Genomic DNA, 13977 nt, shown 5'->3' with positions numbered 1-13977 from the left:
TCCATTCGATAAGGGTATTCCCAATTTAACGTACTCCTGTGGGAGGGCGTTTTGGCATCCAACAGACGGATTTCTAAAAGGTCTTCTCGACCAGTCACTAACACGTGGGTCGCCCGACAACTTTCCCAAGGAGTCGTAATTTAAGAATACGCCTTACGGAGTAAGTATAGGGGTTACATTCAGATTACAGATTCCGAAGCGTAAGGTTCACTAACCTGATAGAAAGATTCTGCTGTCTGACAGGAGGAAATGAATTGTTATTAACCAGTTACAGAGCCAGCGCACAAAGTGGCATCTACGCTACTTTGCTGTGGCCCTGAGCTCTTGGGGCGGGCGGGTTTGAGGAGCCGCGGACCGGGCGCCACCTCACGCTAGTGACCGAGGAGCCAGGCCTCCGATAACAGGAGGCACTTCCAGAAATCACCCGCAGCGTCCCCGAGGGCCGGCCTGGGGCCGCCGGATCCAGCCGGGTCCGGCAGTGGCCCAGCTCCTCTGAGACTTTACACGGTACAGACAGCGGCGGGTTATCGCACAGGGGGCTGTCCGGCAGGGTCACGTTCGCCATGCCCGGAAGTGCCCGTAGGTATCTCTGGGGCATTAACAAGCAGGCACGCGGCTTTCCACGACACGCAGTACATTGAGTTTGTCGGCGTTCTAGAACGTGGCCCAACCACCCTTAGAAGTGTGTCCGCTGAGCTCACCCGCTTGAAACGTGGCACGGACCGGGCGGTTCGGGGGACGTGGGGATCGCGTTGAGCGGGTGACCACCTCCACCTGCCACTCTGGTCCCCGCAGGGCGGTGGAGGGGGCTTCCTAGGCTGCCCTGGGCCACCCTCCGCCTCCCTCCTGGCGCGTGCCCCGTCACCCCGCTGGCATTAGCACGGCCCGCGAGGCCGGATGTCGTTTCCAGCAGGTAGAAAAGTTTGAGTCTGTGGGGGGGTCTAAAGGGCCCCCCGGTGGGTGGGCCCCAGGGGGCAGCTCTGCCCGGGGGACTCTGAGGGCTTCTCTGAGAGCCAGGGGGCAACCTCTGTGGGTGGAGGCCATGCTTCTTACCTATTGATTTCTGCCTTCGCATCGTACCTCGGGGGAGGCCCAGAAACGGGCCTTTCGGGCTCCCAGGAACAGTGGGCGTCATGACGGCGATCCCCTGTCGTTCGTACACGGACTGCAAACCAGAGACCCCGGAGTGAGACGAGCCCCGACCAGCCCCACCCAGGGCATCCAGGCCCGGAGGGTGACACGGAAGCGCCTGTGCCCACCTGTCACACGGCTTCCCGTGCTGCCCCCCCCCCCAGGAGCAAGCCGTGTCCAGCCGAGGCCGGCAAGACATAGCAGCCTCAGGGAGCCGGAAGAGGCTCTTGCCGGACACTCCCCCCCACACCCCCCGGCTCCTGGCCTCTAAATGCCAGGGTGCCCCGTGGAGCCGTGGCCTGGCAGACACGTCTGAGAAGGGGCCGCGGCAGACGCTCGGTAGGAAAGCGCGCACAGCGGGTGGGCAGTGCGGGAGTGTCCGTTTCCCTCCTCCGCGGGATGGGTCAGGATCACCGGCTCACGGCACGGGACAAGGTGAGCCAGGTACGGGGGGCGGGTGAGCAAGCGCAAGGACTGCCCTGGAGCCCCGAGGCCAGCGGCGCCCGCACGGACCTGCGGCAGGTGGGCTGGCCCCAGGGGAGCTTAGCTTCCCTCGTGCACTTGGGAAACGGGTTCCCCGTGCAGCCGCCGCCCACCCCGCCGCTTCCTCGTCTGGAATGCTGGGCTTGCTGGTCGCCCCCCGGTCGGCAGCACCGGAGGCGGCTGAGCCCGGTGGAAACGTGAGCGTCAGCTCGTTGGCATCCTGTGCTCAGGGCCCCAGGCCGTCCTCCTAGAGCGCCGTCTGCCCTGGCCGGACAGCGTCTGGGCCACATGGGGCTTAAGATGTGGTGAGAGGCCACAAACAAGGCGGGCAGCAAGGATGGGGAGACGGGGCTGGGGGCTGACCCCGCAGTGGGGCGGCCCAGAGCTTGTGGGATTACCGCCCCCCGCCTCCAGCCCCGGGGTTCTGGCGGGGACGGGGTCCCACACCAGCAGGTGGGCCTGTTCTAACGTGCATTACACCAGGCTGGCCTGGGCAACGGGCGGCGTTTCCAGGTGTTACCGTAGGTGTGAGCTGTCACTGCAGGGACGGCCCGCCCGCCTCCCCGGGGCACGGCCACTCACGTTCACGTCGGAGACGGACGGGAAGCACCGGCTGGTGGGCCGCTGCTTGATGGTGGCTACCCTGGACTCCACGGCCACGTTGTCAGCGGTGCGGGATGGCTTGGAGGCTGGGACAATCTCGTCGGGCTTATCTGCAACGTGAACATGACGGTGGGCACGGGCGTCAGTGACCGGAGCCCCTGAAACGCGACCGGGGGCTGGCTTCTGACAAGGTGCCCTCCGCACGTGAACAGCCACTCAGCTGCTCCGGCCTCCAAACCATGCAAGCGGGCGCTCGTCACCGCGGCGTGGCTCAGGCACGCGTCTCTGTGCCACATGCACTCACAGCGACGCCAGGTCCGTTCCCAAGCCCGCACCCCGGGCAGGCGCACGCAGACAAGACTCTCAGTGACACAGCCTCGGCCCCCGAGGCCTGCAACTCCCTGAAAGCCAAGTCTTCACCGGAGCCGCTTTGTTTTCGCTGCTGGACGGACTCTTGGCCGCGCCAACTAAACCGGGGTTTGGGATCGTTTCCTCTTTAAAAGCTCAGAGGCATACGTAGTTGCTTTGCCACAGGTTGCGGCTGCCGGGCTGTAAGGCCCTCGCGCCCGGGGCTAGAGGTGGCGGGCACAGTCAGGTGGCCGTCGGGATTCCCAGCCGCCAAGCCCGTCCTGCGTGGGGGACACCCAATTTCCCAACAGCACAACATCCTTACTTCTCGGTGAAAAAGAGAGTCAAGGGTTAGTGATGTGCAATTCTTACAGATTAAAAACTTTTTACGATTTAAACGTAAAACATCATTACAACTTTTGGAAAACGTGAAAACTCCAGCGGGGCCTAGGATTGCCCACACGCCCTCGCTTCATCTGTAGGATGTCTGAGACCCCGCGGGGCCTTGGGGCCCGCCCTCCCGGAAAGACTACGGCCCGGTTGGCGCAAAGCCGGTGCGAGGCGGTGCCTGATGGGAATATCCCATTTGGGGCCTCGTGAGGCCCGGCACCGTCCTCGCCCCCCACCCCCCAGGATGCGCAGGCCTGGACGTGTGGTCATGTGGACGTTCCGTCCACAAGCCTGAGGCCTTCTCCTAGCAACCCCGATCCTTTCTGGGGTCTGGCGACTCCCCTCGAAGTGCCTGCTGTCACGAAGAGACTCCCAGGCCCCTGGAGTCTCGCCCAGACCCAGAGCTGTCAGGCCAGGGTGTGAGGCTCAGGGCGTCTGCTCGTTCCCACTGGGCAGGACAGCCACTTGGAACAACAGGGGCTTCCCAAGAGGAGCTAGTCCCCTGGAAAAGCCCCCCCAGAGCCACCCACACCAGGGTCCCCATAGAGGAACTGCAAAAGGGAGGAGGTGTGTGGGGTGGGGGAGGGACGGGGGGCCAGGCAAGCAAGCAGCCACCAGGGCCACCCCAGCCTCACAGACCACCCAGCAGGTGGGCCTCTGATACCTGTGACTAACTGCTCACAAGACTCCTGGGTCCAGACCTGTGTCCTGGACTGGGGGTGAGCAAACTAGGGCCCTGGGGCCAGAACTCCCCCTGCGCGCGATTACTTTTTTGGTCTTTTTAATGTTTATTTTTGAGAGAGACAGAGACGGAATGCGAGTGGGTTGGGTTAGGGTCAGAGAGAGAGGGAGACACAGAATCCGAAGCAGGCTCCAGGCTCCGAGCCGTCGGCACAGAGCCCGACGCGGGGCTCGAACCCACAAACCGTGAGATCATGACCCGAGCCAAAGTCAGATGCCTAACTGACTCAGTCACCCAGGCGCCCCTGCGATTACATTTTTAAGAGGCTGTTAGAAGGAGGGGAAGGAGGATGTGCCACAGAGAGCCCGTGGCCTGCAAAGCCAAAACCCTCACTGTCTGGAAAATACCTGCCCCCTGGCCCAGACCCTGTCCCAGTTTACCTGCCCGGGAGCCCTGGGCGCAGAGGGTTCTGGCCAAGCGGCGTTGAGAAGGCCCTTCCCCCCCAACACACGCACATTCACGTCTCTCCCTCGTGAAGAGAAGACCCACTCCCTCCCTGTGTCCTGCCCTGCGGTCCGGACTGGTCGGCCAAGGGCACGTCCTCCTCGTCATGGGTGCTAGGGAGCATCATCCCCTTAGGGAGTTGGTCAGAGACACTTATGTCTCTGGGCCACTCGCAGCCACAGTCACCGTGTCCCCAGCCTGCCTTCCTCCTCACGGTCCACGGAGCTGTCCTGTCCTCAGCCATGCTTAGGGCCCGGGGAGGCGCCACTCACCCCCTCCCGGCCACCAGCTGCCGCTCCTTCCCTTTGCCGGGTCCCTGTCCCTGCCGCTGTGCTGTGCGCACCCCACGATCCCGGGAAGCTGCTTCCTCTGGGGAGCCGTCCCACCTCCGATCTGGGCCGGGAGTCCTTCAGTGGCCGGGGTTTAACCTGTTTCTGTGCCGGACCCCCACCCCGCCCCTCTGGCCGGGCCTCGCTCCCTTGACCGTGGCGCGGGGTCCTCTCACGGACGTGCTCAGGTGGCGCTTGGCTGGCCTCCTTGGTCTTCGTGGCCTGTCCCTGGAAGCTGGGCCCCTGGTGCTGGCTGTCGGCTCGTTTCAGCTTGAGCTGTGGGGAGTCCGGTGTCCTCGGGGCTGGGGGCCCGTCCTCGGGCTCGGGCCGTCTTTCCAGGTCCGGCCTTGGTCGCAGGGCATGCCACTCAGTGGGGCTCTGCCGGGCCTCCGGGACGTGGAGGGGGTGCCACCGAGCCACAGAAAGAGCGACCGGAGGCCAACGCTCATCCCGTGGGAGGCACCGTACGAGGCGGGGGCCCCAGGGCAGGATGCTCTCCTGTGACGCAGAGCTAACCAGCAGCACCTTCGACAGTCTCCTGTTTCTAGCCATTTCTTTGGCTTTAACCCCCTTCCTCCAAGCGGATGGGCGGTTCACCCTAATTTCCCAGCAGGCCGAGGGGCTGCTGCCCGGTATCCGAGTACCGCCTGGACTCTCTTCACGAGCCGGAATGAGCAGGGAGCCCGCTGTGATGTTGGAGCCCCAGGGCACGTGGCAGGCACCCCAAAAATACACCTTCAGTCATGGGCGGCACAGGTGAGGCAAAGACCCCGTGTCGGGAGCAGTGGTCCCTGGTGGCAATTCTAAGCACCTCCTCTCCTTTCTGGCCGTTGGGGAGGGGAACGGTCCCGATCTGCGATGTTGAAGGTCACGCGGGTAGAAACCCGTGACCAGGCGAACCGGTGGGTGGGAGCTGGGCCTCGCGCCGGGGTCTGCCGGCCTCCGCATCCCCACCCCACCCCGGGCCAGGGGTCCCGAGCCCCGAAGGGCGGTGGGCATCGGGATGGTCTGCCCGGTCCAGCCGGCTGAGAAGTCAGGGCACTGTCCACACCGGTCGCCCTGTGCTGAGAGGAGCGGGTCTGGGGGGTGCCCAGAAGTGTGTGCCTTGGAGTCGTGGCCACCTTGAGTGGATGTCCTCGTCCTTGTTTTATTTATTATTAAAAAAAAGGTTTTTAAATGTTCATTTATCTTGGAGACAGTATGAGTGAGGGAGAGGCAGAGAGAGGGAGACACAGAATCCGAAGCAGGCTCCAGGCTCGACGCAGGGCTCGAACTCATGAACCTCGAGATCGTGACCTGAGCTGAAGTTGGACGCTTAACCGACGGGGCCCCCCAGGCGCCCCTCCTTGTCCTTGTCCTTGTCCTAAGTCTTGGCCTTTCCACCTCCAGCCAAGTGTTCTTTTGAACCAGAACACCAGAGTTCTCGGGTTGTGGGGGGTACAGCTGGGAACGATGGCTTTCAGTGACAGCCATCAAGTGTGGTTTGTGCGATTCAGATGGGAACACGGACAGCCCGTGGCTTCTGCACGGGAGGCCTGGGGCTCCTCCTGGCTTGCGCCCACCTCTGAGGGTCCGTTTACCAGAACACAAAGGCTTTTAGGAAAAGCTGTGAGGCTGGAGTCCCACTTCTCATTGTAGAGTCTCCAGGTTATTGTGCTTCATTTAAGAGAGCCTGGGTTTGGGTCTCTATTCGGGGATAAAGAGGATTAGCGAACGCAGCCCCCTGCAGCCCTAAAATGAAGTGCTCTGCGGCTGAGAACAATCCCGCAGACTCATCTTAAAAACCACCTAGCAGGGAGTTGAGGAGAAGCCTCTAGAAGCAGCCACGTGCTGTCATTTTCTAAGCAAACGTACGGACTGGGGCGATGCTCACCGTCCATAAACTGCCCGCTTCCTGGCGAGGGGGCAGCGTGTTTTAGGAGGGGAGGTGGCATATTTGGCAAGAGCGGTTAGGTCCCCCGGGGAACCAGAGCAGGGACAGCCAGAGCGTCACAAGCCCTCACCACCACCCCCAACCCCCCCAGCCCAGGAGCTCACCCTTGGCCACTGGCAGGCTTCAGCCAGTGCGCCCTGAGCCCTCCCAAGGCAGAAACCCACGTTCCACGAGCCAGACCTCGGTGGGATTTCCTCTGCATGAGGGAAACGCAAACACCGCCAGCCCCGGGGGGAGGCAGTGGCCGTGGCCGGCTGGCCCACTTCTGGCTTAGTCTTCCCGGGAGGCCGTGAGGCTCGGGGAGGGGTCTTTGAGCTGTTCCCGGCCTGATGGCCCTGATGCGTTTCACACCTTCCAAGGGTCAGGCCTGTGGGTGCAGGCAGCACCGGGGTCGCCCGGGGGAGCCAGGGCTGGGGGCCATCTCACTGGTGTGACAGTTTTCTAGAACCACCACAAATAGTTCAGAACGAAAGAAGTTTGTTCTCCGTCAGTCTGGAAGCCAGAATTCCTAAATCGAGGTGTCAGTAGGATGTTTCTCCTCCTGGAGGCTCCCGGGGAGGATCCTTCCTGCCTCTTCCAGGTTCCGGGGCTCCAAGCGTTCATTCCTGGGCCGTGGCCGCGTCCCTACAAACTCTGCCTCTGTGCCCTCCTCTGCGTGTGTCTGAATCTCTTCCTCTCTTGTGAGGTCATGGTCTTTGGCTCTGGGCCCACCCCGATACAGTGCAGCCTCAACAGGCTCACATCTGCAAAGACCCTGTTTCCAAATAAGGTCCCTTTCTCAGGTTCTAGCTGGACGTGGGTTTTTGGGACGCTATTCAACCAGTATGTTGTAAAAGCCTGTTTTCCCCCTGTTGCACATGGCCCTGTTGGAGCATGGGGAATACTTCTGAGCTTAGACCGGTCCCCCGGAAGAGACTGGCAGGTTCTGAGCTTAGACCGGTCCCCCGGAAGAGACTGGCAGGTTCTGAGCTTAGACCGGTCCCCCGGAAGAGACTGGCAGGTTCTGAGCTTAGACCGGTCCCCCGGAAGAGACTGGCAGGGGCAGTGCGCCGGAAGCATTCTCTGCATGCCCACCAGCGTCCGATGCTCCAAACTCTGTGAGGCCGGACTGTCCACTCCCTCGCTGCGCGGTGATGTGGGCCTCTGGAGCGCCACACTGCACCCCACAATCTCCCCAGCCCCGTGGACTGCTCACGCAGGAGCTGGGTGGACCACGGCCACGGGGCAGCTTTGGGGTCTTGTGTGCACGTTGTCTCCCGCACCAGCTGGGGTCAGGAAATGTGGGGGAGGGGCATTTGGTCTCAAATTGCCTCCAGTTTTCTCTGCTGTTCAAAGCCAGGTGGGTCTCCACCCTCCAGGACTCCCTGTCTCCCGTGCCCGTGCCGGCCACAGGGATGGTGACTCCTGTCTTTTCACACGGTCCGGGGTGGCTGCTGGAGGCGCCCCCTTGACAAGGGACCTTCTCGGCCAGCTCCATTACGGCGGTGAAGTCCCGGGAGCCCACGCTGGGGTGCCTTGTTCAGGATGGTGTGGCAGACAGAGGGGTCGTCCCTGGGGCAGCAGGGTGTTGGCTTTGGATTGAAGGGGACTTCAGGGAGACATGGAGTCCCAGGAAAATTTCTGGGGAGTCCTGGGGGTGGCGGGTGGAGGCCGGGGAGGAGGAGCAGGTGCTCTGACTTGATGTTCTAGGACCCATGGTCCTGCCCCCTGATACCGGCTGACGGATTCTGAGACCCACCTCCCGACTTCAGTGTTCAGAATACCGCATTGTGCCTCCGCGCCAGCGCCTAGGCTCCTGTGATGGGGTCCACGCCGCGCTCCCCCAGACCCCCAGAAGGAGTTTTGAGTTTATTGTGCTTCTTTCTATTGGGATCGTTGTCTCCAGCAGTCAGGTGACAAACACCCCAAAATACGGATGCTGCTGAAGGAGGAGCCCGCATCGTTCTGGGGCTCTGTTGTCGGGGCGCTCGTGGTGCGTGTGTCTCTGCTGTTCACAGCACTGCAAACCGTCCCCCACCCCGTGCCAGTCGGCTCCCGGGTCCCTGCAAGCTTAAGGACAGCTATCCCGCAGGCAGAGAGCGTGAGAGCCAGGGGCTTTCTGTGAGCTCGAGGATGCTGCCCCTGCCCCCAAGGCCCAGGCAGCTAGCAGTCAGGGGACCGGCCCCTCGCCCCGCGTCGGGGCCCCGCCGGCCTGCACCCCAGCTGCCCGCTGCGTGTGGCCGCGGACCGGACGCGACTTCGAGGCTGCCGGCGGGTAGGGCGGGCCCAGCTGTGACAGCCTGAGGGTCCCACGGGCCTCATAGTCATGACGATGAGGACACAGCTCTGGGGGAGACGCACAACACGTCGGGGGTGAGAGAGGAACCACACTGGGAAAAGCAAAGCAGACGGGACAGACTGAGACAGGACGCGGTCTGGAGCTGGGCCCCTCCGTAGGCCCCGGCACAGGGAGGAGACAGCGCGAGAGTACGGCGGTGTGGACGCCACGCTGACAGCCACAGAGGGGGGTCTCTTCCATAGGGTATGTGGGCAGGGGCTGGGAACAGACACTGGGCTGGCCCCTTACCCTTCTTCTTCCGGATGGAGGCTTGCAAACAGAAAGGGGAGGGTGAGTCCACGACGGCAGCGCTCCCCCGGGGCCTGGCTAGGGGGCCCGGAAACCTAACCCTGACCGGAAGCTCACGCGGGCCACACGCGGAAGGGTGGGGTGTCTAGACGGCTGGGTTTATGGCTCTCCCAGGAACCCGGTGATGGGGTGACCTTCCCCTTCCAACATGACCGGCTGCTAAACCTGCTTCCTGGCCACGGGTGAGACACTGTCCCCGCAGCACTGTGCCAAAGCGGCACGGGGTGACAAGGGGAACACGGGGTCCCCGCACGGGGGAGAGACGCCAGGGCCCGGGGAGGGGCCGGGGTAGCACGTGCTGCCCAGTTTTAAAGGATGTGCAGCAATTCTGTGGTCATCCCCACCGGGTGCCACGCCAGGTGCGCGGGGACAGTCAGGGCTCTCCTGGAGAGCCTTGTTGGGACGGACAGGATGTGGCTGGGAGAAAAGGGGCTCATGAGGAACTACGGGTTCCGGGAGGGTCCAGAAGGTCTCCCCGGGAGGCTGGGGACGGGGGGGAGCTCAGACTCCCCCCCCACTGGGGCCAGCTGTGCCTGATGGGCAGGTCCCGGGCTCAGGGCCGGTTTCCGCGCTGCACGGGGCGCCCAGACGCTGGCCCTTCATCACCCGGCGAGCCCCTCTCCATGCTCTCCGCAGAGCAAGCACATCGGCCCTCTCGCCACTGCTGTGTGGAAGAGCCAGCCTCCTACCAAGCGTGTCCCTGGGCCCCATGGGTGACGCCCCAGCACGACATTTAGCCAGCATCCGGATGGCCTGCGCTGGCTCTAGAATCTTCCCTTTCAGTAGCCAGCACTGCCCTGGACCCGGGGCCCTTGCTGCTCTGCCCTTCCCTGTCTCTCTGATAGGGCCAGTGGCTCGAGCTCTCCTGTGCCTTTCAGACCTTTTAGAAGATTCTAGGAGCCCCCTACCCCTGGTGTGCACCCTTCCAGGCCTGCTGGCCCCACCACCATCTACACCAAACCCCAGGGATGGACCTTTCTGGTCTGTGTCCAGCACGCGGGGGTGGTGAGGCGGATTTGGGGGGTGGGGTGCACCCGAGACAGCAGGGGAGCTGTTTGGGGGACACCGTGGGGCGGCTTACCTTTATCCACTAGTGAGAGGCCCAAAAATTCAAAACAAAACAATGTTAGATGAGCCGAAAACAGCAAAAGGCAAGACTAGCAACTGCCCCCGAAGCCAGCAGGACTCCCACGGACATGCCAGCGTGGGAGCCACCCGCACGCAGGGCTCCTGATGCCGTTCCAGGGGTTCAGGGGCAGGGGACGGGACAAGCAAGCGGGCACAGGGCCATGCACGGGCTGAGGCAGCGCGGACACGTCCCGGGGGTGGCGGCAGCAGGGGGCCGGGCGGGCCAGACGGGCGACTCTTACCGAGCTCCTCCAGCTCCGAGGTCATGGACTTGGAGCGCAGGGTGAGGGCCGTGGTCGGGGCGCGCTTGGGAGGTGGGGGGGCTTGAGGGGCAGGCGGGAGAGACACGGGTGTGAGAGCCTGGCCCTGATGTGCCCCTGCCCCCACCCCGCTTCCAGAACAACCTGGGGGCCGGCGGCCCCAAGCCCCCAAGGTGGGGAAGCAGCCGTGTCACCCGCTGAGCTTCCGCTCGGGCCGCGAGGGGTTGGGACCGGGACAGGCCCTGCGTGGGGGCCCCTGCGCTCTGTACTGAGCCCCCCAGGCACACCTGGCACTTGGCACCCCTGCCCTCCCCGAGGGAGCAGAAACGCGCGGAGGGGAGCCGGTCCGGCCCTCTTTCCGCCACGTGCCTGCGGGTGACTAACGGACCTGGTGGTTCCGGCAGCCTTGTAGCCCCTGGCCGGCCGCCCCCCACCCCCCACCCTGTCACAGCGAGGACCCGGGCCTCACACGTGTGCCTGTGCCCCCCGGACCCAGGGCTGCTGAGCACAGCCTTGCCTGAGGCCCGAGCTCCCGAGTCCTCTCTTCACCTCCCTGTCTGGCTTCTTCTCCTCCTCTCGGGGGGGCCGCCCCCCGGGCGGGAGATGTGGGGGGTGGTGCAGGGGGCGGGGCGGGCACCTTTCTTCCTGGCGGTGTCGTCCGGGTCGAGATTCCTGGTCACCGTGACCACCTTGAGGACGAGGTGGTTCCCTCCCTGGCGGATCATGTTCACCACCTGCCGGTGGCCGACCTTCACGACGTTCTCCTTGTTCACCTGCGGGAGACAGGGGCTGTGGGTGAGGGGCCCGCGCGGGAGGAAGGGAACAGCGCCCCCCTGCCCCCCGTCCCCTGCCCGGTCAGCAGACGGACAGAGGGAAACCGTGGTGGCTTCTGGAACCACAAGTGCTCTGGGGGGGCCAGGGGGTGCTGCTGTGGTGGCCGCAGGCCAGCTAACTGCGGCCTGGTGGGGGGGGGGGGGTGCCTGTCACTCTGTGCAGGGCCGTTTCCAGCTGCCAGGCGGCCGGGGCTGATTCTCATTGAACCCGGGAGGAATTTTTTGGCCACCAGTGACGCGCGAAAAGCCAGACAGATTTCCAGGGTCCCGGGCTGTGGCCCTACAGCTTTCCATTGTCACACTTAAGAGGAAACACTAATTGCTTTTCACAGATTTGGGGAACACAACATCCACTGAAACGGCTCATTTCCTCCAGGTGCTCCCTCCCTCCTCCGCTCCTGCCCCGGACGCTGCAAAAGGCACAGAAACTTGGCAGACGAGGTGCTAAGGGCCACAGGTCTGCCGCTCTGCCCATCCAGTGACACCGGAGGATGCCTCCACCGCGGCCACTCGGGTGTTCGCCGAGCTCCTGGCCCCCACCTCCCCCTTCACATCTGTCCGTCCCCACGGCATCGGCAGGCAGAGCCGGGGCTGGGCCTTGAACTCTGACACCGAGGGCACTCTGCACCTCCCGGAGTTTGGGGGGTTCTCGGGCATTGGGGCTCCACGTCTCTGGCTCAGCGTTGCCCCTCATGCTCACTGAACTGGACGCCTCTGGCGGGGCGTGGGCACCTGCCATCCCCAGAGCTCCCAGGGTGAGCACCAGGCGCCGAGGGGCAAGGGAGTGAACCCACGATCGCCCTGTGCGCCGTCTTCCAAGAAAGAAAAGCCCCCTCCCCCCACTGCAAAGAACAGGTGGGAAGCCCCCGAGGCCCCGCCCATCCCTGCCATCGCTGTCCCCATTTTGTGGTACTTTCTCCTGCTGGGGATTCCCTAAAAACCCATCAAGGGCAAGGGAGCCTCGAACAGAGAAGTTAACAGGCCTGATGACTCCTCACACCCGGGCACTGGGGTCCCCGCACCGACGACAGGTACACTCTTCCTGGCCTCGGAGCGCCAGACAGGGGAAATCGTGTTCGGTGAGACACGCGGCCCCGAGAAAGACACGGACGTAAGCCCCGGGACCGCAGCTGACGCCCCTCCTCTCCCTCTCTCCCCACCACACACCAGAGAAGTGACTTGTGCGCTCATTCCCTCGTTCACCACTTTGCTCAGGGCACCCACAAAAAGTCAGGTGGTGAGGGGTGATCCTGGTGGGCAGCCCGTCCCTGCTTCCAGAGCGGATGTTCTTGTGGGGGGCTGGCCACACGAGTCGGTGAACAGGTGTAACCCCAGGTGTGCTGAGTGTCACCCAAGAAAACAGGCCCAGGGAACAGGAGGCAGGGGCCTGGGCCGGGTGGGGGCTGGGGGCCCGGGCACAGGCTGGGGGAGCCCCGCTGCAAGACGATGGGTGCTGGCAGCGCCCCGGGCCCCACCTCAAATGGCCCATCTTAAATTCCCATCCTGCTTTGCAAAGTAAATACGTTTGGATAGAGTCCTTCTCCCAAAGCAAGAAACGTATCAAGGTCGGAGCAGCGGGCTGCGTGGCTCCGGGCTTTCGTGGATCAGCCACCGGTGTGCGGGTGAGCGCTCGGCCAGCGAGGGCACAGGGGTGCCACGTGGCTTGTGCTGTGATGCCCGTAAGCGTCCTCCTGCGAGAAGAGCGGGCAAAGGCGCGAGGCAGCAGGTTCAGCTTGGAACCCGCAGAGCAGGACTAAAGGCAGGATGGGCCCCTCGGCTGCATTCTCCTTCCCAGCACGGGGGGCACGGAAGAGAGGAAGAGGACGAGCAAAGCCGCACTTCGGGGTTTCCCAGCTTTCAGGGGCACCTGTGGCTCAGCGGGTTAAGTGTCCGACTGGTGATTTCAGACCAGGTCATGACCTCACGGTTTGCGAACTCGAGCCTCGCGTCGGGCTCTGGGCTCTGTGCTGACAGCAGGGAGCCTGCTTGGGATTCTCTCTCTGCCTCCCTCTCTCTCTCAAGATAAATAAACATTTTAGAATTCCCCAGCCTTTAATATATTTTTTTTAATGTTTATTTTCGAGAGAGAGAGAGAACGAGAGAGACGGTGCATGAGTAGGGGAGGAGCAGAGCGAGAGGAAGGCACAGAATCCAAAGCAGGCTGTCAGCACAGAGCCTGACACTGGGTTCGAACCCACGAACTGAAAGACCATGACCTGAGCTGAAGCTGGATGCTTAACTGACTGAGCCACCCAGGTGCCCCATAGAATTTCCCAGCCTTTAAACAAACTCAAAATTCAGTTTAACCCACAGTGGGACATTACAGTCAGCTACCGGCCGTACGACAGGTGCTCTGGGCTGCTTGTGTGGGGACAGGAGCCTCAGAGGCTGAGTGGGTGAAATGCTGCCTGATTCCTCAGATGTCCAGCTTGGCGTCTTGAACTTCCACGGGGTTCCCGTGTCCCTCAGAACACCTGGGCCTGCAATTCTGGCATGCTGCCGCCAGGGGGCGGTGTGGGCCTCGAGCGCCTGCCACATTTACGGAAGGTTAACCCCAATGCTGAGCCTCCTGGGATGGCTGCCTTGCAGAAGAAAGACACGGGTTACAAGCCATGGATCCAGTTAACTGCAGGGCAGAGTAACATGTCCCTCCAGGCACTGTCCTTCCATGCAGACGTGGAGCCATCTAAGGAGGGAGCAAACCACGGCTACATCCTGGCAGAGGGC

General features: G+C 63.1%; 1 protein-coding gene across 7 annotated transcripts in view; it reads right to left on the bottom strand.

Moving 5' to 3' along the window:
- SHANK2 (SH3 and multiple ankyrin repeat domains 2) overlaps positions 1–13977 on the bottom strand; it is a 493595-nt gene that overhangs the window by 14054 nt on the left and 465564 nt on the right. For 2 of the 7 annotated variants that reach the window (XM_081790210.1, XM_081790211.1), the window contains 7 exons: positions 11055–11190; positions 10400–10480; positions 10111–10119; positions 8970–8990; positions 2197–2327; positions 1054–1165; positions 216–236 (listed from right to left, as the gene is read on the bottom strand). In XM_081790210.1, the coding sequence (XP_081646336.1) occupies positions 216–236; positions 1054–1165; positions 2197–2327; positions 8970–8990; positions 10111–10119; positions 10400–10480; positions 11055–11190 (511 nt within the window). The remainder of the gene's footprint in view (positions 1–215; positions 237–1053; positions 1166–2196; positions 2328–8969; positions 8991–10110; positions 10120–10399; positions 10481–11054; positions 11191–13977) is intronic. The other 5 variants (XM_078433811.2, XM_060607526.3, XM_081790212.1 and 2 more) reach the window with 4 other exon arrangements.

This window comes from Panthera onca, chromosome D1, assembly GCF_046562875.1.
Source record: "Panthera onca isolate mPanOnc1 chromosome D1, mPanOnc1 haplotype 2, whole genome shotgun sequence".
Classification (NCBI taxonomy): Eukaryota; Metazoa; Chordata; class Mammalia; order Carnivora; family Felidae; genus Panthera; species Panthera onca.
The sequence above is the reverse complement of the archived record's forward strand: the minus strand, read 5'-3'. Positions and strand labels throughout refer to the sequence as shown.